This window comes from Pongo abelii, chromosome 5, assembly GCF_028885655.2.
Source record: "Pongo abelii isolate AG06213 chromosome 5, NHGRI_mPonAbe1-v2.0_pri, whole genome shotgun sequence".
Lineage (NCBI taxonomy): Eukaryota > Metazoa > Chordata > Mammalia > Primates > Hominidae > Pongo > Pongo abelii.
This window is the reverse complement of record NC_071990.2, coordinates 163,069,146-163,094,134: the sequence shown is the minus strand read 5'-3', so window position 1 is coordinate 163,094,134 and position 24,989 is coordinate 163,069,146. Positions and strand designations below refer to the sequence as shown.

The following is a 24,989-nucleotide window of genomic DNA, read 5'->3' as shown; positions in this document are numbered from 1 at the left end:
ACCTCATTCATCTCTCTGTTATTTCTTAAATAACACATGATGTTGAGATCCTTCTGGAGTCTGTGGAATTTGCTTTTTAAAGAGGAAAGGAACAGAAGAAGTTTCCTGACCAGGCATTTTTCATCCTTACCTATCACAGCCCAAGAGGAAATGAGTTTAAATTGAAGTCAATGAAATTTGCAGAAATTCACGAAGGTGACATTTTTAAACGTAAAATTGGTCTTTTTGGGGAAAGTAATGGAATTGTCTTTTTAACAAAGAGGCTTTCAACCTTTTAAATGTACTCAAGATCCCATGAGGCCACTGCTCATTGCAGTGCCTGTCCCCAGAGGCTCTGGTTCTCCTGGGAGCCGATGCTTCCTGGTGTGTGCCAGGGCTCTGAAGGCTTTGGTTGATCTTGGAGTCACACGCTGAACCTTTCCTCCCTGGAGATGAGAGTGACACGCAGTCAGCTGGGGCACAGGTCACTAAGGTGCCCAACAAACCGTGGTGTGCAAGCGCAGGTCAGGTTCCTGAGGCTTCATGTCCCCATTTGCTTATCTTTTTCCCTTAGCAGGCCCCGGCTGGTTACATAAGAGCATGATCGTTCAGTGTCTGGGCAGCGCCAGGCCCTAGCAAGCACACCATGAGCAGTAGCTATTATTATATTATCAATATTTATCTACCGGGCCAACTGGGATATTTGTCTTCAGATCCTTAAAGAAGCCACGTGGGTTAGTTATCCATGGCAGTGTGATGAGACCCAAAACATAGCGGCTTAAAACAACAAGCGTGCTATAAAGGTTCCCTGCCTGTGTACAGGGTCAGGAATCCAGGTGCAGCTGAGCGGGGGATCTGGCAGGGTCTCTTGGGAGGGGCCTGTGTGTGATCTGCCTCCAAGCTTGCTCACGGGTTTGCTGCCCGACCTCCATCCCTCGCCACACAGGCTTGTTTTAAAACACAGGGTTTCCCGGAATATGGCAACTGCACCCCTGAGGGTGAGCCACGCAAGAGAGAGAGAGCGGGTGCCCGGGGCAGGAGCCATGAAGCTTCTGTAACCGGGACCCGGGAGAGACCTCCCATCCCTTCTATCCATACTGTTTGTTGGAAGTGGATTAGTAAGCACAGCCCATGCCCCAGGGATGTGGGGTGGGGTGCACAGGGGCGTGGATGCCAGAAGGCCAGGATCACAGGGCCCCTTGGTGGCTGCCCAGCCCACGGTGACATGACATTTGGTCTGAGACCTTCCCTTGCCCTCTTAGTAAATATGTAATACAGCTGGGCCTGAACACAGATGGAAATGTTGCATTTCTGGCCTGGCACAGTGGCTCGTGCCTGTCATTCCAGTGGTTTGGAAGGCCAAGATGGGAGGATGGCTTGAAGCCAGGAGTTCGAGACCAGTCTGGGCAACATAGTGAGATCCCTGTCTCTATAAACATAAATCAATAAATAAAACAAATGAAAAATAGCAGCATTGCATTTCTTTGCACAGAGAAAGGTGAGAGGAGGAGAGTGGCATTATCCCTCCTAGGCAGAGTGCCTGTGCATGAGGGTGCCCATAAAACCCTGTACTGCCTCTTTAAACGAAGGATTTTCGATGACGACAACGATAGCAATCGATACACCTTCAAAATACGTGTGCAGCGAGTGTTGATTGTGTGTGGTTTCTCTAGGAGACCGTGTTCATGCAACACAGCATTGTTTCACCACCTTTACCCCAGCTTCTTCATACACATGCACTTGTCAAGGGCTCTTTGGCTGAAGAGAAGTTAGAAGTTTCCAGATATGGAGGGGTGTTTTCGGTGGAAATGCCCACCGCCATGGTTTTGTCAGCTCTGTAGGGTGGTCTTGCACCCTCCTCACCGCTGGCATCACCTGAGCGTATGGCAGATGCCCTGTGCTGCCCGCCACCATGCGAGTTCATCAGCTCTGCAGGCACGGACCTTGCACTAGGAGTGGGCTGGGACGCCACCCTCTGCCTCTTTTCCCATTCACTGGTTTGGCAGGTGTGCTGGGATCTGGAATCACATGGATGAGGAACCCGATAATGGTGACGACCGAGGTAGCAGGCGAACCACTGGCCAGGGCAGGAAGTGGGCAGCTCACGGGACTATGGCTGCACCGTGGGTTCATACCGACTACCATCCTGGAGGTGGTAGTGCATGCTCATCTGTGAAAGTCCAGTCCCACGTTGGACACACCAGGGTCTTCGTCTTTGTTGACCAGGATCCTCTGGCAGTGTCTTTAACAGCCAGAGTCTGATCCCACTGCTCATAAAGCCAGGGTTGTTGAAAGCTTGGGGCTTCCTCCTCCTCTGTGCACAGCCCTCAGCAAAAAGTCACAGCCTGTGCTGTCTGCTGTACACCGACTTGGTATCATCCCATGAACTGTCCCCCTTTCTCACTCCCACCTGCTCTGTGCTTAGGGCCCTCTGATCCCCGTCTGCCTGTGTTTCCTGCAACTGTTTAGCAAGCACCTATTAGCTACAGGGTGCTGAGCAAGGCCAATCGCTCCTATTACTTTCTGCCCTGGGAACATCCTGTTTTCCCACCTACCCCTGTAATGCCTCTGCTCTGTCTTCCCATCTGCAGGGCTAATGCCATCCCACAAGGGCTGGGCTGGGCTGCCCGTTCAGAAGAGAAACTGGGAAGGGGCCATGAGGACCTGTGTCCAGGCAGGGTGGACAAGGGCTGTGTGCAGGGAGCTCCTCTCCCATCTTTGTGTCCTGAAAGCCGTGACCGTGACCCCTCAAAGCAGAGCCAGTAGTGATCAGTATCCTGCTGCTTCAGGTCTGCATGGTCTTCTTCTGTCTGCACATCTGCATGACTGTCAAACCCAGAATAGTTTGGGGCCTGGTAAATGGAGGGAGGTTGGCTGGAGGAGGCCAGTCAGGAGTGCAAGAACCCCACGTACTCTGCCCCACGTGGATAGAGGATAAGTCTCTAATTCCAGTCTGAGGTGAATTCTTAGAGAGTGCTTTCATTTAATGTTTGCTTTATGCATTTCCCCTGCAGCTCTGACTGATTGTGGAACAGCGTACATTTTGTTTTAAGACTCTCTTGAGATTTTTCTGGCAGTGTAAGGTCTACACCATTTTCCTCTCAGCATCAGAGAAGGCAGAAAGCAAGAGAAAGGAATGCAATGTGAGCAAGGCCAGGCACACTTGTGCTACCGCAGTTGGCAAGAATGGAGTCTATCACCCCAGCACTTTGGGAGGCCGAGGCGGGTGGATCACCTGAGGTCAGGAATTTGAGACCAGCCTGGCCAACATGATGAAACCTTGTCTCTACTAAAAATACAAAAAAAAAAAAAAAAAAAAAAAAAAATTAGCTGGGTGTGGTGGCAGGCGCCTGTAATCCCAGCTACTCGGGAGGCTGAGGCAGGAGAATCGCTTGAACCCGGGAGGCAGAGGTTGCAGTGAGCTGAGATTGTGCCATTGTACTCCAGCCTGGGCAACAAGAGTGAAACTTCGTCTCAAAAAAAGGAGAATGGAGTCTTTCACCTTTTGATGAACACACACACACACATGCATGCGTGCAACAAACTGATTCATTATTTTGAGCTCCAGTCTTTTCTGCATTTTGCTGTAACTAGGGACAGATTTCAGAGATTCCAGGCGCATACCATCCTCTCTTGCGCACACCTTTCTTGCCAGAAGGGGTCTGTACAACAACTTACTGGCAGAGTTTAGTGGCAGAAGTGGAACACAGAAACTGAAAGCTTTCTGCTTCTCCCTTCCCACTAGACTCTGGGCACCTCAAGGCCACAGGTAATCATAACCAGCTTTGAGTTCTCAGCACCTGCACAATGCCTGGCATAGGGGGCTTCTTAATCAATGCCTTTGCACAGATGGAGCAGCCTTGGGTTGAAGATTCCAATCTGATGAGCTTACGCACCATACATCAGAATGGAGGCTGTGCTATGGGGGGACTCGTGAGGACCCTGGAATGATAGGGCTGGATGGCTCTCTTGGCTCCAGGGAACTGAAACATTTGCTACAGTGGCTCCAGCTGGTAGTCAAGAAAACAAAGGACTCAAAGGCAGGCTGTTTAGCCTGCTTTATTGTTAAGGAACATCTCACCTGTTTTTGAAGTTCCACTTAAGATACCTCATTTTATATATTTAGTAGAAATAAATGACCTTGGCTCATTTGACTAACTGGTAACCCTACTGGGAAACCTTCACGAATGACTGGACGTTTGCAAACAAAGCTGGCCATAGAGCCTCAGCCCCTGAGGGGTTCCTTGCTGGTGTTAGTGGGGGTGGAGGTGGTGCAGGAGCAGGACACCCTGCTGCTCCTAGCCATGCTGCATGCAGCACCGGGGTTTGGAATCTTCATCTGAAGCCTTGATGAGTAGCCATTTTGGAGAAAACCTTAACTAGAATGGCCTCATTCCGATCCCTTTTCACCCCAGAGGCTGTGGAGCTTCTGAAGGTCAGGGTCAGAGTGCTGGGTCTCAGGCCCTCTCTGCATCAGCTCTTCCCAACGTCCAGGGTCTCTGCAAGGGCTGGCCCACTTGCCAGAGATGCAGACCAGGTCATGGGGCCGGCTGCTTCCCTGAGCTGTGGGGATCCTCAGGATGGGCCACTCAACTAGATTAGCCCCAAGCACCTGCCCTAAGACAACTCTTTCTTTCACTCTGTCTCTCCATAGCGGGTTACTCCATATGAAAATCTTAGATTGTCTAAGTATGCTTGTATCTAGACAGATCTGTTGATAAATCTAACTTTATCAGTAAATCCTTTCAGGTTGACCTGTGAAATAAATCCGGAATTGATGAAATTGGTATATTTTCTTGTATATTCTCTCTGAAAGCTGTTGTCATCACACATGGAAGCCTCTGAGAGGCTTGGGAAAGCCATGATAGTTACAGCGTATTGAACCTTTTGCCGGGGGAACTGTCAGTATGTCTTAATAGTAGTTTCTAGTCTCTTTGTCATAAGTGAGTTAACTTGGGCAACTGTCTGTGCATGGTGACTATTCAGTTGTGCTTAAATAAATGTAATCTATTGTCGTTACCATTATGCTAAAGCATGGCTTAGAACATGGGTTGAATAAGGAGGTGTTCAGACACTGCTTGCTCTGGGATGAAAATAATAGCTACGAGTTATTGAATGCCCATGTCAGAGTCTCAACTGTGTGTTTTTGTAGATGTTTCCGTACATTATTCAATCTTTACAGGGACACCAGGGGATATGTGTTGTCTTCCTCATCACACAGAGGGGAAACAGAAGCTCAGGGAGGCTGGGTGTCTTGAGCACAGTCACACAGCTGGGTCATGGTAGAGCCTGGTTAGAAACAGGACTGTCTCATTCCAGAGCTTTTCATGCAGCCCTGCCAGGGAAAGAATTGAGTGACATTTCTTCAGTTTGAAGAAGTAAAAGCTTCTACTTTAATATTTTAACATGTTTCTTACCAAACATAATTAACATCAAAACCTAGACGTATTGATAACATCCAAAATTTTAAAGCTGAAAGATGGATTAAGCTAGTATAAAGAAGTTATGTCTCTTCTGTTCCTTTTGATCATCAAAAACACCTGTTATCCCAGCACTTTGGGAGGCCGAGGCAGGCAGATCACCTGAGGTCAGGAGTTAGAGACTAGCCTGGCCAACATGGTAAAACCCTGTCTCTACAAAAAATACTAAAATTAGCCAGGCGTGGTGGTGAGCACCTGTAATCCTAGCTACTCAGGAGGACGAGACAGGAGAATCACTTGAACCTGGGAGGCAGAGGTTGCAGTGAGCCAAGATTGTGCCATTGCACTCCAACCTGGGTGACAAGTGCAAAACTCCGTCTCAAAACAAAACCAAACAAAACAAAAAACAAAACTGTTTCTGACCCAGAGCCTCACTTATGTTCCCAAAGTAGATGGTGAAAGCATGCTGATGTCAACCCCTTCTTAAAAGTGACGTTGTTACAGGGATACTGTGAAATATGTTTATAATAAAAAACTGGAAAATCTAACAAAATAAAAATCACTTATAAATGCCCAGTGCCGAGACCAGCTTGGTCAGGGAGACCCTAACCCAGCGGTGCTAGAGGAATTAAAGACACACAGAAATATAGAGATGTGAAGTGGGAAATCAGGGATCTCACAGCCTTCAGAGCTGAGCGTCTTGAACAGAGATTTACCCATGTATTTATTAACAGCAAACCAGTCATTAGTATTGTTTCTATAGATATTAAATTAACTAAAAGTATCCCTTATGGGAAACGAAGGGATGGGTTGATTTAAAGGAATAGGCTGGGCTAGTTAACTGCAGCAGGAGCACGTCCTTAAGGCACAGATCGCTCATGCTATTGTTTGTGGTTTAAGAACGCCTTTAAGCGGTTTTCCGCCCTGGGTGGGCCAGGTGTTCCTTGCCCTCATTTGGGTAAACCCACAACCTTCCAGCGTGGGCATCATGAACATGTCACAGTGCTGCAGAGATTTTGTTTATGGCCAGTTTTGGGGCCAGTTTATGGCCAGATTTTGGGGGGCCTGTTCCCAACAGCCCAGCAACAACTACTGTTATTTTTCTCTGCTTTACTTTTTTCATAAAGTCATAATCATGCTATAGACTCATCTTTGTTCCAGATCTTTTAAAAATTTAGTATTATACAATAAACAATTGCCTAGCCATTACAAACTCATAGAAAACAAGTTTTAGTGGCCCTAAATCAGGGGTTGACAAATGTCATCTGGAATGGGCCAGAGAATGAATATTTTAGGTTTTGTGGACCACAGCGTGTCTGTCAAAAAACACTCCTGTGTGTAGCATGAAGGCAGCTGCAGACAATAGGCACATGAGCAAGAGGCTGTGTGGCCACAGGACGTCACTTACAAAAGCAGGTGGAGGAGCAGGCTTGTCCCGAGGGCAGCAGCTTGCTGACTCCTCTCTAGTATTGTACAAGATCTGCTACACACTGTAACCCACGTGACGTGTCTACCGTGGGGCATCTAAACATTTTTGGTGATCTAAGAGGGATGGAGATAGAGACTCCCGTCCCAGGTTACCATCTACGGGTCTAGATACCCGCATCACTGTCAAAGTTGTCGTTTCCATTTAGCAGCAGCTCATCAGAGGCCAACCACTAGGACCCACTGGGATCCTGCAGGATAGAACTGTGAACGGGAAATATCCCTGAGAGTGCTTTTCCCCGCAGAAGCCATGATTGGCTGCATGGGACCTCTCACCTTCCCAGGGCCAACAGCTGCTGCTTTAGTCTGTGGACCCCTCCTGGCTGCAGAACCAATCATCATTTATAGCTCCTTCATATGGCTGCATGTTTGGAATGAGTTCAGGTAAATATAATTTTAAAAAATATCATATCATGGGCACAGCACACGGTAAGCCTCACACCCACACTGGTGGGTTCACCCACCCACCGGATGTTCCTGGAGTCCCCTGGGGATAGGGCCTCTGATTTCATGGCTAAGTTTTCTTGGAGAGAATCTGCATGTTGGATTTGTGTGAAAAACAAATTCCATCAGAAAATGGAGATGCTAAACCTAGAAGGTATCTGCCTTTTCTACCCCATGTGAGGGAAGAAGTTTCTTGTTTTTTTAAAGTAGGGTAGCAATTGGCTGTTTAGACCTTTTTCTGTTCTGCCAGTAGGTTGGGGGACACGGCTTACTGACCCTGTGCTGAGCTGGAGCTGCGGAAGGGCATGGGTGTAATGGGGAGGAGAGGAGAGAGGGCTGTGTTGAAGCCGGAGCTCTCCGCGCTGTGGGCATCCTAGGTTTAGGGCTGCCCCGACGGCTGATATCCCCGGCTCAGTCATCGACCCATTGATCAAGGAGCATCTTAGCCAGTTCCAAAATTAAGGTGAAAAGATAAACATCCATCAGATAAAAAGCAGTTTTTGTGTCTCCGCTGCCCCGTCCATCCCATTGAAGCCCTGGTCTTCCTCAGTGTAGGGGGACTGAGGTGGTGGACACTTGGCTGGGGAGGGCCACACCGAGCTCTGGGGACGCAGGACTGCCCTGAGACTCCCCAGAGGGGACCTGTTGGGGCCTAGCTCGTGCACCTGCGTCAGGCTCAAGAAGGTCTCTGGCAGGTGCTTCTGCCCCATCTCAGCCTCAAGGACATGCTGGCAGCGGGTGTGGAGGGTACCGAGCACATCTCCTGGTCTGAGTTTTACTCCCAGCTTGGACCAGCTGACCCGGAGATCCCACTGGGCTCCGCAGCCTGCTCTGTGAGCGGAGACTCCTGTTTGCCTCAATTGCAGAGCTCAGCAGAGTGGGTCGAGCTGTCTCGGAAAAATTGGATTCAAATGAATCTTTGGCCAACAACCGTTCGAGAAGGATGTTAACCTCACGCCTCGGAATGCTACATTTTCTAGCATTTGACATTTTCAGCGATTAAGAATTACTATATTTTGTAATATCACAAAACTCAGTGAGATCTGCAGAAAAGGGGTACACAAATTAGTGTCACACAGCTGCACGGTGGGCTTAGCGAGTACGTGCCGGTGATAACCTAGAAACCGTTTGGATGGTGGTGGGAGCATCGTCAGGACCCTGAATACCCGTGACTGCTGCCTGCTGCCTTCTTGACTCCTGCCGTCTGCGCTGAGAACCAGGGTGCCCCTGCCACCTGCTCCCACACTGGCAGGGCGAGCACAACCTGGACCTCTAGCTGAAAGGTGGGGAGGGCACCAGGGTCCATGGCCTCGACAACGTGTGTTCTGGGACTGTCCCGAGGCGTCCGGTGTGAACGTCCCCTCCTGTTTTTCACTTCAGTCTCCAACAGCCCCGGGAGATGGCTCTGACGTCTCCTTCATGGGCACCTGGGCTCCTTCTGTTTCAGGGCTCCAAGGTCCTGGCCAAGAAAGAGCTGGCCTATGTCCCAATTATCGGCTGGATGTGGTACTTCACCGAGATGGTCTTCTGTTCGCGCAAGTGGGAGCAGGATCGCAAGACGGTTGCCACCAGTTTGCAGCACCTCCGGGACTACCCCGAGAAGTATTTTGTACGTAGGCACCAGAGCAGCTGTGTCCCAAGGGCTCCTGCAGGACTGTGACTGTGGGACCCCCGTGTGACTTCCAAAGGACATGTGACTGTGGGGTGGCGTGTGACTCCAGGGGTGTGTGTGACCATAGGGCTGTGTATAACCTCAGGGCCGTGTATGACCGTGGGACCGTGTGTGACCCCGGGGCTGTGTGTGACCGTAGGGCTGTATGTGACCCCGGGGCTGTGTGTGACACCGGGGCTGTGTGTGACTGTAGGGCTGTGTGTGACCATGGGGCCGTGTGTGACTGTGGGACCACGTATGACTGTGGAGCTGTGTGTGACCTCAGGGCTGTGTGTGACCATGGGGCTGTGTGTGACCGTGGGGCCACGTATGACTGTGGGGCCGTGTGTGACCCCGGGGCTGTGTGTGACAGTAGGGCTGTGTGTGACCATGGGGCCGTGTGTGACTGGGACCACGTATGACTGTGGGGCTGTGTGTGACCATGGGGCTGTGTGTGACCGTGGGGCCACGTATGACAGTGGGGCCGTGTGTGACCCCGGGGCCGTGTGTGACCCCAGGGCTGTGTGTGACCCCAGGGCTGTGTGTGACCATGGGGCTGTGTGTGACCGTGGGGCCACGTATGACTGTGGGGCCGTGTGTGACCCCGGGGCTGTGTGTGACCCCAGGGCTGTGTGTGACCCCAGGGCTGTGTGTGACCCCGGGGCTGCATGTGACTCCTGCCTCCTTCCTTCCAGTTCCTGATCCACTGTGAGGGCACGCGGTTCACAGAGAAGAAGCATGAGATCAGCATGCAGGTGGCCCGGACCAAGGGGCTGCCTCGCCTCAAGCATCACCTGTTGCCGCGAACCAAGGGCTTCGCCATCACCGTGAGGAGCTTGAGAAATGTAGGTAAGGAAGAGTGCATGGCCCTGGGCCTCCCCGTGGCAGCGAGGAAGACGAGCCCCAGCTCCGGATGGGCAGAGCTTGCTTCCTTTCAGCACTTCCCAGCTGACTTGAGGCTAGGAGCTCAGAGTGGCTGCTCAAGTCCGGTCTCTGGGACAGGGAACCAAGGTCAAATGGCATTTGCACCCCTGGCTGGCACCCAGGGTGGGCCTGTGCCTGCTTTTCCTGGGGTGCCCGGGCCAGCACTGCCCTTTGCTGTGCAAATGTGCTGGGTGCCTGGATGGCCCATGGGGTAACCTGGGTCCAGGCCTGCAGGCCCAAGACAGCACAGTTGGGTTGGAGGGGCATTTCTTGCCCACCTATTGGCATCAGCTGAACTCTGACCTTGTGATCTGTCACAGCTGACCTCGGAGTCTGGAACCCTAAATGGCCATCAGTAAGAAGAAAATAGCAACGACTTGCCTCTGGCCTCTTGTCATGCTTTTGTCTTCTTTTTGACCCTTCTGTCTCTAGTTCAGAAACACCCTGTGTCTCCTTCTGCACAGCCGGCCTCCCCACGCCCTTGCAGTCCCTTGGCCCTTTCCGTGGGCTCCAGGCCCTGGGGGCCGCTTCCTGTGCTCCTTCTCAGGCAAAGCACTTCAGGCGAAGCTGTCTCCTTCCTGGAGGGAGCTAGAACCCAGCTGAATGCGGCTCCCGGCCCCACGCTGCCGCCTTCCTCGGCCTTATCCTCTTGTCTCCTCTCCTTCTTCTGAGGCAAAGGGCAGGGGACCCCGAACTCCTCCTCACGCGTGCATCTGGGACTCCTTGGTTTCTCCAGCCCTGGCCGACCCCCTACCAGGACCTCTGGAGCAACAGAGTTGGTGAATCTGTACCTCTGAAAGTCCCCAGGTGACCCACCGGCTGCAGCGGTGGTTGAAGGCCCTAGGGAGCCCTCCCTGCTGGCCCCTGCTGCCTGTTTAACACCACCCCCGCACACCCAGGCCAGTGCCAGCCCCGCTCCCTTCTGGGGCTGCAGGAACCCAGGCCAGGCGGGCTATGCCCCGGCCCCCTCTCCGCTCTGTGTGCCTGCCCTGCCCTTAGCCCTGTTAACCAGTTTCTTCTTCCCCACATTCTTCCCTTGCTTCCTCATCCCTCTTCTCCTGGTCACCAGTGTTCCTTGATGACCTCTATTGGCACGGTGCCATGTACTCCACACACAGTGTCACCTTCAGTCCCCACAACATCCTGGCAGGCAGCTCTTACTCCCAGAGAGAAGAGAGAAAAGCAGGCTCTGGAGTCTCCGCCGCTCACTCGGGCCTGCAGAACCGAGGGCCCACCAGGCAAACCGCCTCCAAGGTCCTTCCCCTCTGCCCAGCCTCTTAGAAGGTCGGCGGCACAGAGGGGCACTAGCTGCCTAAATGTCTCTTTTGCTCTGGGCTCAGCCCAAGGGCCAGAATTATCCTGCTCCCTGCAGTCCCTGCCTCTATACCGACCCTGGGCCCCAGGGCCAAGGATGCCCCCATTGCTCGTCCCCCGCTCCACCTCCCAGGCTGCTGCGCTCCGCACTGTCCAGCAGCGTCAAGACCCTGTGCGCTCCCTGATCGGGAGACCTCACTGAATCCTGTTTCCTCTGCTGACCAGCTGTGTGACTCTGGGCGAGTGACCTTACCTCTCTGGTCCTAAGTTTGCTCTGAGTTCTGCAAAATCTGTTAGGGTTGCAAGGAGGATTAAATGAGAAAAGCTGGGTAAAGGGCTCAGCATCCCACCTGGCACATGATAAACATTTAATCAAAGGCTGCTCTTGTTAGGGGCTGCCTGCCTCCCACTGCACATCTCACCTTCTGCCCCTGGTGGGGTTGCCCAGCTTGCAGGGCTGCGTGTCGCCTTCCTGATCCATCCCCTCTGGGTTGGACCAGCGCGGCTCCCTGACTGAGCTTTGCCTCAGTTTTGCCTCGCAAGGCCGTCCAGCTCTACGCTGTTCATCACGGAGAGTTAACAAGGCTCTCTCCAATAACAGCCACCACCAGTCTCAGGCGCATCTGACACGCCAGGCCCTGTACGCACTGTGCATGTAGGATGTCCTCACAGGACTCAGGAAGGTAGATTGCTTTTTCTTTTTGCTTTCAGTTCACAGATAAGGACATTGGGACTCATAGAAGTTAAGGAGCTGGCGCAATGTGACTCAGCCAGTACATGGCGAGCTGGGATTTGCTCCTGGCTGGCGGGGGCTGGCAGCGGCTGCTCTCACTCCTGATGCGCCTTGCAGTTAGAATCAGGCTGGCTGTCCATTCAAGACACTTTTTTTGAGATTTTCCTCTGGAAAATGAGACAGTTGGACAAGTCACTGATTTTTAGGTGGCTCTTTGGGGAATCCGTGGGTTCTCCCCACCTTTGCTTAACCAGAGTCAGCCTCTTCTGTTGTCTGCATGGGTCCCCATGTGAGCAGGTCGGAGGAAAGGAGGTGTCAAAACCGCTGAACTATGTAAGCTCTGTGGCCCCTTCTTACTGGGAAGCCCTAGGACACTACAGTCATGGTCCACACAGCCTGAACAGCGGTTCCTGTAGATACCCATTTATGCTTTAAAATGCCTGGGAAATGTGATAAGCATCCAGGTTCTCTCCCAGCCACCCTGACCAGGCAGCTGCTCCTCAGGAGGGCTCAGGAGAACAGTCCCGCCTTCAGCCCCGAGAGGGGGGTGAGTGGTCTCGGGCACTCTGGGCCCCGCTTCCAGGCTCTCCTGCAGGGCAGCAGACAGTGGACCTGCAGACCCTGCACGGTGGTCAGGCAGCAGGTAGAAGAAAACAGATGGTGATTTATTGTTTTTGAATCTTGGTTCCACATATTCCCAACCAGACCAAGGGCCTTTCCTCCTTCCTGCGATTCTCCCACTCCTTTTATTAATACTTGCACGTATGTAAAGCTCCCAGTGAAGTGTCTGGCTCATCATTTATTGAACACAAACCATGTGCTGGGCCCGGCAGTAAGTGCCTGACCTCTGTCATCTCAGCAACTGTGTGACAGAGGCTCTCTTCTCCAGGAGAAGACCTAGCCCCAGCTGCCCAAGAGAAGATCCCACCGGTGGGAAAAGGTGGCAGCCGCTGGGGTTCCCACCCGTTCCTCCTACCGTCTGGTGCTCTTACATTTCAGCAAGTGGCCAGTTTCCACTGTGCATTTTATCTCCTCTGTTCCCTCACTCGTTCCTTCCTATATTCTTTCATCCTTTGATCCAAGAAGCTTCAACTGACTACAGTCCAATTCCTTAAGGAGTTTCTCATCAGTATCTTCTCCTAGGATAATTTGTAGCTATCTTCTTTTTCTAGGGGAAAATAATGCTCATAGAATGGTTATGCTGCTGTAACTGAGACACATCCTTAGTTTCCTTTGGAATAATTTTTCTTACCATCCACACTTGTTCAAATTTCGGTGTTTCTTGACTGAAATGATAGGCTGGGCACATTAGAAAGTTACAAATCATCGTTGTAGTACCTCTAGACCTGACTTTGCAGTATTGCTTTAAGAGTGATCTGGGCTGGGCACAGTGGCTCACACCTGTAATCCCAGCACTTTGGGAGGCTGAGGCGGGCAGAGCACTTGAGGTCAGGAGTTCAAGACCAGTCTGACCAACATGGTGAATCCCTGTCTCTACTAAAAATACAAAAATTAGCTGGGCATGGTGGTGGGTGTCTGTAACCCCAGCTACTTGGGAGGCTGAGGCAGGAGAATTGTTTGAAGCCGGGAGGCAGAGATTGTAGTGAGCCGAGATTGCACCACTGCACTCCTGGGTGACAGAGTGAGACTCCATCTCCAAAAATAAACAAAAAGAAAGGAAAGAAAAAGTGATCTGGCTTCAGCAATGACCCTGTTTTCTATTACTAAGTTCTAGTGGGATTTTATGATTACAAAAGATAATACACATTCAGTGTGGAACATGTGGACCATATAGAAAAAAAAGAAATCTGACCACACCATTTCTAGATAAGCAGTTAGCCATTTGATTATTGTCTTCCAATGTGTGTATCTACAGAACAAAATTGGGTTCACACGCTATATACTGCTTTGTATTTGTTTTATTTTTTATAGTTTCAGCTGTATATGACTGTACACTCAATTTCAGAAATAATGAAAATCCAACACTGCTGGGAGTCCTAAACGGAAAGAAATACCATGCAGATTTGTACGTTAGGTAAGTACAATTGTTTCCTTTCCAGAAAAGACAGTGCCCATTTCAAAGTAAACACATCACAAATGACCTATCTTCCAGGGATCCCTGGGTCACACTGTCTTCTTGGCAGTCTGTTTTGCGTTGAACTTGACACATCCTGCTATTGTGAATGATCTGCTGAAGTCTCCTTCCATCCCAGCTCCTTCCGGATCCTCTGTAACCAGCTCTTTCATATCAAAGAGCTTCGGCTGAACAAATGGAAGGCCATATTTTATAATTATTTTGGTGTTGGTGTGAAGAGAATATGTTATTGACCCTTTTCTTGGGCGATGGGTCTGCTGTATGGAATACACACAGATGTGTATTTATATAAGGCCGTCTAGACACAAATGCAAAACTCTTTTGCAGTGTCTCGCTTATGTGTTATGTTCCAGGCTATTAATGATTTTATTGAAGACACTTCCAGAACGTATTAGTCAAACTAGTTCTCTTTGCCTGCTTATAGAATGAGGGCTGAACACCTCCAGCATGTCACCAAAATCAGTGGGAAACAGAATTGGAAGGTGCTGCAGATAGTAAACACAATGGCAGTTCACGCATTAAAACCCAGGGGTCAGGGATCACATTGGTTTATTGTGCTGTGAGTCATCTTCTCTGAATGCTAATCAAGAGAATCTGAAATGCCCGCTAACGGAGAACTAATCCAGGGGCATATAACCTTCTGATTCAAGACCTTACAGAAGCCACATTACAACACAGCACCAAGAAAATCCAGGGGCCCTACATTCCCACCCCACACCAAATGTCCAGGCTTTCCTGGGAGATATTTTGGTGGACTGGCGGCCAAAGTTAAGTAGCTTCTGATCTAAAAACGACTCTGGCTTTCCCATCAAAATAGGACAGCATCGTCATCATCACTGACTTCTTGTCTGATGGTGCAGGGAAGAGTCTGCCCTGTGACTCAGTTCTGTGGCATATGAAGGCAGGAGAATCACTCACCTGCCTGAAGGAGATCTTTAGACCTTCTCCTAGGAGTAAAGTGAGGTTTTATTCCCCATGTTCTCTGACAGCTGGCAGGAGCTCCACTCGATGGCCAGCTGGGCTCAGTTATTTGGGAAAACCCCAAGATGTGTACAAGACTATTTCACCTCTCAGGTAGCTGCAACTCTCCAAAGCATATGTGAGAATCAGCCCAAAAATGATACTGGCACGTTCACTCACCGAAGCCAGATCACCTTCTTGTCCCCAGAGGAAGGTTAGCATTGATGCTATTCAACACACATCTTTTTGTTGTAGCTGCCCATTAAAAATGATTGAGGCATTTTTCTGAACATACATCAGTACAAAGCACTGAAACATCAAGGGCGATAATGTCAAGTTGCTGAAAAGGGCAGAACTTACTACATTCCCACTATCCAAATAAAGAAATACTAGGCAGACTTGAGAGATCTCATTTCCAAAGCAGAGTAGGTCAAAGAGCAAAGAAGTAGAGGATTCAGAGAAGTACAGTGTGCGTAGGAACAGAAAAGGTGAAAGAATATTTCTGGAGGAGCTTATGGGGTAAGTTCTAATTATGTGAAAAACTTACCTCTGTACAATACTGCCTTGAAAAGGAAGTGGCTCATTATAATCTGTTATAAGATGGAATCCCATCCTTTATTCTCTTAACAGACTCTAGTGTGATAGATAAGCTCCAAAATCTTCTTACTAAGATATTCTTAGGCCATAGTAGGGAGTGAAATGACCTGGGAAATCAAGCCAGATGCAGACTTTTGACATGGACAAAATTGAGTATAAATGAACGTCCCTTGAAATCACAAGAGCCAACAACCTGAGAACAAATAGGAACGGCAAAGGTGGCAGAGTGACTTCTCCCCATATTCAGTATGGGCTCTTTGCAAATGATCGAGTGGCAAGCCCTTGCCAGCACCAGTCCCCAGAGCCACCCAAGTCTCTGAGCTATTGCTGGTGCACAGTGACTCAGGACCCCGTCCGAGCCATGGAGCCTGGGGTAGATGCCCTGGCTACTTCCATCTGGGAGAACTTTAATTCCCCACCATCCACATCACTGACTTGTCAAAACCTTTGCAGAAAGTCTGCCTCAAGGCTAACCAAGAGGCCAGAGGAATCATTTGATGGGAGATAATCTGCCATTACCAGTAAGTCGGTTACTTGGCTAAGAAGAAATTACTAGGATATTGTCTCCAATGCATTGATTCTGTGTATATTGGATTGTCTCATGTGGAAACTGAGGCAGTGTTGTCCTCTTTGGAAGAGGCAAATATCAGGTTTTGGGGGCCTTTTTGTGAGGTGGGAGGGAAGATGGAATGAGGCAAGTGTCCCCTGTTCTGACAGCATCTGTCTGTGCCATTTAATTGGACCCTGGATTATTCCTTCGTGGGTCATAATTGCATTTTGGCCTGTGTTTCTCCAGTGTGGATGTGGAACGCTCCTTCTTTCTATCACTTGCATTACTCTCTTCACTTCCACATTATTTAGGCGACCCAGATAAAAACAAAAAATGGCAGCACCATTACTGGAAAGTGTATGTTGGGGGTGGGCATCACCTCCTCCCTGCTAGCTGCTCTCTGCCTTTGCAGGAGGATCCCACTGGAAGACATCCCTGAAGATGATGACAAGTGCTCGGCCTGGCTGCACAAGCTCTACCAGGAGAAGGTCAGTGCACTGGGTGCCAGGGGTCCCTTCACATTGCAGCTGTGGATGCGCCGTGTGGCTGTGTGGTAGCAGGCCTTTCTCCGGTGGGCGAGATCTCACAGAGCCAGTTATTAATGAGTCTGGAGCTGACCCTCTCTTGGCAATAAAGAACATGACAAAATATTTTTTAAGGAGGGTTCACACACACACAGTGAAGCTATTCTCTAGGTGTAGTGGACCAAGAAAGAAGTAATGGCCCCAATCGCCCCTGCTCGTATTTTCCTGCCTCTGGTCCTAAGGCAGGATGTGCTTGTGGGGTGGATGTTCTCCGCAGCAATGGACATGGTCTTGATTGCTTCTGGATCAACAATTTGGTTGTCAATCTGATCTCAAAGCATCTCCAGAATAAGCAGGATAAAGCCCTACAAGGGTCCACCTTGGTCTTGGCTGGGTTCGAACCTGCTGTGGTGCCCCCTGTCCTGTTCCTGTCTGTGGTTCAGTTCCCCAGCGTCCGCCTACTTGTTCTGTCCTTTCTCTGAGCAAGGCCTTTGCTTTCATTGGTTTCTCTCCTCCAAAGGCGTATGCAAGGAGGGGAGTCTCGTAACTACTGGATTTTATGAAGGAGTGAAGCTTAGCTTCCACTTGGTGAGAAAAGCATTTTTATGACCAGGTCTCATTAACCAGTAAACAGTTATTTCTGATTCACCATATGTTTCCAACCCAAACAAGCCATTCCCTAGAATCAGATATATTCTATAGGATTCTGATGACCTTTTCCCCAAATTCCATAAATGCAGGCTGGCTGACATGGGTTCTCTTTTTCTCTGTTCCTCAAAGGAGAGAATTACCCAGAGCTTTGCAGGATGTCCTCTGCCGCTGAATAAGAACTTTAACCCTACCTACACTTGGGAATGTGTTAGGATTTTAGTCCACAAGACTCTTAACAGACTCTAGTGTGATGGATAAGCTAAATTTGCCTCCTTTAGGCAAATTTCAGTCCAAAAGACTTGCCATCACATTTAGTAGAGAAGCTCTTATAAGTTTGCTCAGTTTTTGGAATCAAGATCCTGATACCTTTTTTCCCTGATGATGCCTTTATACCATCACTGCACAGAGCTGGCATGTGGGCCTCTTTCCTATGTGGGTTATGGGCATAGCTCTCTGGTCTCCCCTCACAAATACACAAATTACAAATTGTATGTATGGACTCATTTACCTTGTCATTAGAGCATGAGTTGTGCAGATTCCCGGGCCCGAACCCCAGTGATTCTGTCTCTGCAGGTTAGAGGTGGAACCTAGAAATGTGTACTTCTAGCAAACTGCTTCTGATGCAGATGGCTTTGATGGAGATGGTCTGAGGCCTGAAGCTTTTTAACAACAAGATTCTAAGTTATCAAGGTTCTGCGCTGATGCACATATGTGCCCTGACAGAGAAACACAAAACCATATGAATTCCCCCCTTCTGTTTTCATGCATGAGGCAGTATTTTTCTTGCTCTGTTTTCTGGTCTAATCATTGAGGCAGCATATAAAATGTTACTTTTTTTTTTTTGAGACAGAGTCTCGCTCTGTCGTCCAGGCTGGAGTGCAATGGCCTGATCTCAGCTCACTGCAAGCTCCGCCTCCCGGGTTCACGCCAGTCTCCTGCCTCAGCCTCCCGAGTAGCTGGGACTACAGGCATCCACCACCACGCCCGGCCGATTTTTTGTATGTTTGGTAGAGATGGGGTTTCACCATGTTAGCCAGGATTGTCTCGATCTCATGAGGTCTTGTGATCTGCCCTTCTCGGCCTCCCAAAGTGCTGGGATTACAGGCGTGAGCCACTGTGCCCAGCCTAAAATGTTACTTTTAGCCGAAAGCAGAGTTTGCTAAGGAAAGGGTTAGAAAATGAGCCTCTTTTGTAAAGAGCCACACAAACAAATCTACAACAAACGTGGGCCCTCAAGCCCATCAAGGCAAAGGAGATTTTTCTCAACGGGCCCTTCCTCTCCTGTATTCAGGCAGAACGTGGTCATCGTGTAAACCAAGCTAAGAGGCACATCTCCTTCTTGTTAAAAGTCTCTTAGGGTGTTTTCCTCTAAACTATGTTCACATTTAAATGACAGTGTTCAACGTGGTAGGGTTCTCAAAATGATCATCTACTCCAAAGCTCTTACACTACTGATGAGGAAATTCAGGTCCGAAGGATGAAGTGCTTTACCCAGTTTTCCAGCTCACTGATTAAAGCCAGGTGCTGGAGCCCAGGCCCTTTCTCTGTCCGTGCAGGGCTGGGGCAACACCGAGTTCTCTAAGCAGTATGTGTCTGTGAGCAGGCCTGGGAGGCTGGCCCTTTGCCCTTCCGAGAAGATCGCTGACCAGCGAGTGGAAGTGGGACATGGTCTCTCCAAGCAGAGTGGTGAATAGACGTCAAGGGACAATTCCTTTCTGTATCAGCCTATTTTGCTAGCAGCCTAGATCTAAAGCTTTACATGCCCCAAATATGGGTGCCCGACCAAGCTTGTCAAAGTGGGATTTCATTTTAATGATTACCCTTGCAGTCAGAAGTGTGGTGTATGTCAAAAGACAATTCTGTTGATTTTGACCTTGGGATTTTAGGGCAGTAGTTCTCTGACTTTTCAATTTCATGGACAAGTAAAGTTTCTGCAAAATGGGAGGGGATGGCAGGCAGCCAACAGAGGTGTGCCAACATTCTGGTCTTTCCAAGCATGGACATAAATAAAGAGAAACTCGCCATCTACCACTGACACAGTTATACTCTTTAATATGGGAAAGGCATCGTCTCTGAAAACAGGGCCATCCTTTGAGTTGACCTAATTTAGCTTTATGAAAAATGCACAATATTTCTTGCTCGTCAGCATTTGGGACTCATGTTGTTGGAAGGCTTTGAGAAACCATTCATGTCCTTGTGTGATCTTCTGTGGACAAAAGCAGTTCCCAAATGAACTCGCTCTGAGGCTGAACCTACAACCTCAGAGCCCCCTTTTTTCCAGGAGGTCACGATAGCCATCATGGTTTCTTAATTGTATGGGGTGAACAGATTCTAACTTTTCATTTCTAACTTAAAGTACTTCTTCAGGTTGTAATTTGACATTTGCAGAAGGGACTATAAGTTGGCCATTAATGGTGCAAATTAAGAAATACGTGAGGCTGGGCACAGTGGTTCATGCCAGTAATCCCTTTGGGAGTAAGTGCTTTGGGAGGCTGAGGCTGGAGGATCACTTGAGGCCAGGGGTTTGAGACCAGTCTGGGCAACATAATGGGAATCCCTCTCTACAGAAAATTTTTACAAATTAGCTGCACCTAGTGGTACACACCTGTAGTCCCAGCTACTGGGGAAGCTGAAGTGGGAGGATTGCTTGAGCCTGGAAGTTCAAGGTTACTGTGAGCTATGATTGCACCACTGCACTCCAGCCTGGGCAACAGAACAAGACCCTGTCTCTAAGGAGAAATAAGTGAAAGAAAGCTACATTCAGAGCCGTCTTGTGGAGGCCAAGGTCGGGAGCAGCTCTGGGTGGGGTGCAGAGTTCGGGGTGCAGGCATGGTGGCCCGTGGGAAACACTGTGCTCTCCTGCTCTGGCCTTCAAGGACAAGAACCATTTTGGGGACTGGCAATTGTTTTTTCACTTAAAGCATAAGGGCGTTGCTCCTTAGAAGGGCAGCAGGGAGCCTCAAGGCTTGGCCCCCATGGTAAGTCCTTTGCAAGTCCTGGCCGTGCACTCGGGTGATGTCTGTGGGCTGAGGCCAAGGCTTGCGGGTGCTTCTCACGGAGCCTCTCCCCGCCCAGGCTTGCTGACTAAGAGGAGCCACTTCTTCCTTTCTGTTCCCCAACTTTCTCTTCTATTCTTTGTTCTTTCCTGTTCTTCCTCCCGTCCTTTTCTCCCTCCTTTCTTCTCCCGGGCCCTAAGACACAATTTCTTTGCTGAGCTGAGTGCCTGGGAAAGCTGAGCGGATGTGCTGTGTGGACATCTCCTTCACACGCTTCCTCCCTAGTGCCTTTGTTGTGGGCTGCAGCGGGTGTTTGTCCGGGGATCTGCCGCCTCTCGGTAGGATCTCGTCCTCCTCTCGGCTTGTAGGTTGATGCTTCTTTCTGGAAACAAACCAACTCTCCTTCGTTCAATAACTACATTTCCCAGTTCCAACTTTATACTATGCCACACAGTAACACACAGAAACAAAAAACACGTGTCCTTTCCCTGTGGGGCAAATTTTATTACAAAATGGGTCCACAACCAAGATCGGCTGTGGACATTCTGCTGCCAGAGCCTGGAGTCTGGCCAGAGCTGGCGGTGCTGTTCTCTCCCCGACAGTCGGTGGGACGTCCTGCGGCAATGTTACGGGCCATAAGTGAGGGGAGGGGGTGAGATTTAGTGTTTTAAACCACAGACAAAGAAAACTTTAAAGTGAATGGGGCTGGGCGCAGTGGCTCACACCTGTAATCCCAACACTTTGGGAGGCTGAGGCGGGAGGATCACCTGAGGTCAGGGGTTTAAGACCAGCCTGGCCAACATGGTAAAACCCCATCTCTATAAAAATTAGTTGGGCATGATGACAGGTGCCTGTAATCCCAGGTAGTCAGCAGGCTGAGGTGGAAGAATCGCTTGAACCCGGGAGGCGGAGGTTGCAGTGAGAGGAGATCGTGCCATTGCACTCCAGCCTGAGTGACAGAGTGAGACTCTGTCTCAAAAAATTTAAAAATAAAATAAAGTGAATGGGAAGTTCTGAGTTGGGCAGCTCCTAGAAAAGGGAGTGCTTTTTTCTTCTTGCTAGAGGTGCAAATAAAAAAATCTTGGCCTAGCAAATGTCTTTCTGGAAACAAGACAGAAAAGGCACCATGGTGAGTTCCCCTTTGTGATATTACTATAAAAAAGCACTATAAAGACTGTTAAGGAAAATAAATTCAAAAGCCACATTTGCCCATTTTTTAAAATGGGTGAGTTCTATGGCATGTAAATGACACCTTAAGAAGGCTGTTTTTTTTTTTTTTAAACAAGGCACAAAAATATCACCCCCCTTGTCTAGTTATCAGGTGCTCTGTGGCCCCAACCTGGGATAAGAAAACCACCCCGTTCTGGTGGGCGGGCGAATGCTGCTGCTTCCCTGGCAGAGTCGGGTGCCACCTCTCTGGGCATTGCCTGTGCTGCTGACTGTCACAGTGCTCACCTCCTTGTCTCCTCCACCATCTGATCGCTGTCACTGGTTGAGGGTGGGAGTGCTTGGCCCACACTTCGATTGTTCTTCAACTGCTTGATGATGTGACTTCCCCTGAGAGCCCCATGGCTTCCCTTGGCTGATGTCCAACAGCAGAGTCACGTGACAAGTGACACTTTGGACCAGGCTTGTTAATGGGCTGCAGGGGGTGGAGGACAGAGCAGAGGCACCTGAACTGCCCAGGGAAGGAGTTGGGGGTTCTCCTTCCAAAATGGCCTAATTAGTGTGTGGACTGTTATTAAAAGTGACTCTGAGAGGCCAAGAAAGCCTATGATTCAGTACACCCTGAATGAAAAAGAAGAAAAGTATGAGATACTTTAGACTTTTCTATCTCAAGTTGTTAAAGGAAAATATTCAGCATTTAAGGTAGTATAAGTTCCAATTATATGGAAGCTCATTTTCCAGAAAATTCGACTCCTTAGAGAACTGGGACATTACTAGGCTAGTTCACGGGACACAAACTGGGCCTCACCGTGACCCACACCCATTTTTGTGTGGCGTGCATGCTATCGGCCACGTGCAGCTTTTACAATAGCTGAGGCAGCTGCCCGCCATACAACCTGGGCAATTCCCGGTGGCTGCCTGGCTCAGCTCTGCTCTCTGGAGGCAGCTCCTGCCCTGGCCCCTCCTCACGGCCAGGACCTGCCCTTAGACGGGCCAGCGGGCATCCTGGTGCTACAGCCCCTTGTTCCCCCCCAGGTCCTGGCTCAGCTCAGCTCCCAGCCGCTTGAGCACTCCTGCTGACCTGGGTTCCTGGGTCCCTCCCTTGTGTCCAGCAGCTCCTTGTGGCTGAGCTCCAGTCCCTGAGCTGGAGCTCCGTGACATGAGACACCCAGGGAAGAGCCACCGTGTTCTTTTGCGTATGTGGAGCCGTGAGTCCCCTGTTCTCACCTAGGGACTGCAAGGAGCGCCATGAGGCTCTGGAGTAACTGCTCTGCAAGCTGCTCGGTGACACACACACCTTGTGGGTGGATGTGGATGAGTACATGGTTCCCACTAAGAATCTGCTTAGTGGAAGGACATGAGCCTGTTTACCTTTCACAGGGTCTAACAATCACTTAGAAGAGTCACCCTGGACACCCAGTCCTGAGTGTGCTGTCACCTCTGAGAGCCACACCCAGCAGCCCTCAAGCCCTTTGTCATGATTCATGATGCCTTGAATCACGGCCCTCAGAGCCCTCCAGTGGCAAACAGGGTGGTAGGTGTGGGTGGGCTGCCCCACAGGAGCCGAGGTGAACTGGCTGTGGAGGCCGGGAAGGCAGGGTATGTGCCGGGCTGGGCTGTGCGGCGAGCTCCTCCTGACTGCGGGCCACGTCTCCACGGACTGTCCCCTGTGGGCAGCTTCGGCCCAGCATCCACTCCATTCTCCCACCGACCTATCGTGGAAGGCACTGCTGCCCCATTAGACAGACTGGGGCCTGGGCTCAGGGATGCAGGTGCCTGCCTACAGAGGGTGGATCCTCGCCCAGGCTGGCCTGGCGCCAGGGCTCATGTGACAGCTGCAGCGGCCCTGCCACTCCCAGTGTCCCTGTGGGAGGGGCCGCCAGATGCAGCTTTGAGAAGACAGCAGCTGCCTACAAAGTGCTTTCTGGAAGGAGCAGCAGACCCCAGTTCTGCTGAGCCCCAGTGGCACCTGTGTATCTCTGTGATTCCCTTGGAAGCGGGGCCTCGGGAGGGACCTGCCACCGAGCCCTGTGTGGCGTCTGAGGGTTCTCTTTCCTGTTCCCCAGGATGCCTTTCAGGAGGAGTACTACAGGACGGGCACCTTCCCAGAGACGCCCATGGTGCCCCCCCGGCGGCCCTGGACCCTCGTGAACTGGCTGTTTTGGGCCTCGCTGGTGCTCTACCCTTTCTTCCAGTTCCTGGTCAGCATGATCAGGAGCGGGTCTTCCCTGACGCTGGCCAGCTTCATCCTCGTCTTCTTCGTGGGTGAGTGGACGGCAAGGGGCTGGTGGGTGCTGACAGCACCGCCCTGGGAGAGGTGGCATCAGGGCTGGGACCAAGACCATCTGTGTAGGGAGTTGTGCTGTGGATGAGGAGCAGGCTCAGCTTGCAATCACAGGGAAAAATTAGACTTCAGGATGAGTACGAGGCCCTTGAATACCAGGCCTGGGACCCACTCCGCAGCCTGGACGGTCCAGCCTCCCACCCGGGGCTGGATTCCACACGTTCCTTGTTGGGTGGTGATGCAGCTGCCACTTCACTCCCTGACAGCTGGGAGTGCTCCCTCCCTGTCCTCCGCAGACAGCTCTGCTCATTGGCATAATTTCCTGCTTCTGAAGAAAGCCCTGTGCTGGAGCCTGGCGGGGACGGATGGGCAGCTCCCTGCCTTCCTCTGGGGGCGTCTGTGGCTTCTCCTTTGCTGCAGGTGGATGACACTGAGTGGAGACGCTCGGTGACAGAGCTTTTCACGGATCTGCGCCGGCTCCAGGTGACCAGTATTCTCGGGCTACTGCTGCTTCTTGGCAGCAAGCCTCTGTGCACCCTGCTCCTTGCCTCTGTGGTGGGGCAGCCTGTCGTGTCTGCTTCCTGCCCTATGAACAGCAGGCCCGTGCTTCCTAGAGCCAAGGAAGACTTCGGGGTTTCCTTGTGAAAGGCCCTGTCTCCCCAAGCCTGGCATCCTCTCTGAGGCTTTGGAGAGCCCGGGAGAGATGGCACATTGTCCAAGCACACAGAGATCACGTGCTTCTTCCAAATGGACAGGACTCAGTTATTTTCTGTCAAACACAAAGATGCGGTATGCTCACTATAAAAGGCCCAAGCAATATACAAGCGCAGAAAATGGAAAGTGTGTCAGGAGAAAATTCCCATTGAGCCTACTTCCCAGATAATCGTTAATGACAATTTGATGGACATGGTTGTTCCAGTCTCAAGCATATGTGCATGTATAAATTCATATCAGTGGAGTTTCTTCAACTCGCCTTTTCACCTAATGAATCATAACCACCAAAACAGGTCACAGCACATAAACCTATCTCATTCATTCTGACTGAGCCAACCAATTCTACAGCATATGGGTGCAGTAGACAAGCTGGCTCCTGTTCCTCAAATAGACCCTACTATATAGTCTTTTGAAAGATGAAGATGATGTATTTCAGTGTTAAAAATTAAAATATTAAAACAACACCCATACCTTGTAAGGAAAAATAAGAGGATGGAGAAG

At 50.3% G+C, this 24,989-nt stretch overlaps 1 protein-coding gene and 1 long non-coding RNA gene across 7 annotated transcripts in view; one reads left to right on the top strand and one right to left on the bottom strand.

Moving 5' to 3' along the window:
• The window catches only part of AGPAT4 (1-acylglycerol-3-phosphate O-acyltransferase 4), a 140,601-nt gene that overhangs the window by 107,402 nt on the left and 8,210 nt on the right, over nt 1–24,989 (top strand). For all 4 annotated transcript variants that reach the window (XM_009242417.4, XM_024247915.3, XM_009242418.4 and 1 more), the window contains 5 exon segments: nt 8,776–8,937; nt 9,675–9,828; nt 13,883–13,985; nt 16,565–16,640; nt 23,557–23,755. In XM_009242417.4, coding sequence (XP_009240692.1) covers nt 8,776–8,937; nt 9,675–9,828; nt 13,883–13,985; nt 16,565–16,640; nt 23,557–23,755 — 694 coding nt within the window.
• On the bottom strand, nt 14,112–23,561 carry LOC134761603 (uncharacterized). Of its 3 annotated transcripts, none has more exons than XR_010140514.1 (3): nt 22,572–23,561; nt 21,779–22,111; nt 14,112–21,424 (listed from the first exon to the last, which is right to left on the bottom strand). It is a non-coding gene; the product is annotated as an uncharacterized LOC134761603 (long non-coding RNA). The 3 variants fall into 3 exon arrangements; XR_010140512.1 differs by having other exon boundaries at nt 22,718–23,561; XR_010140513.1 differs by having other exon boundaries at nt 21,779–23,561.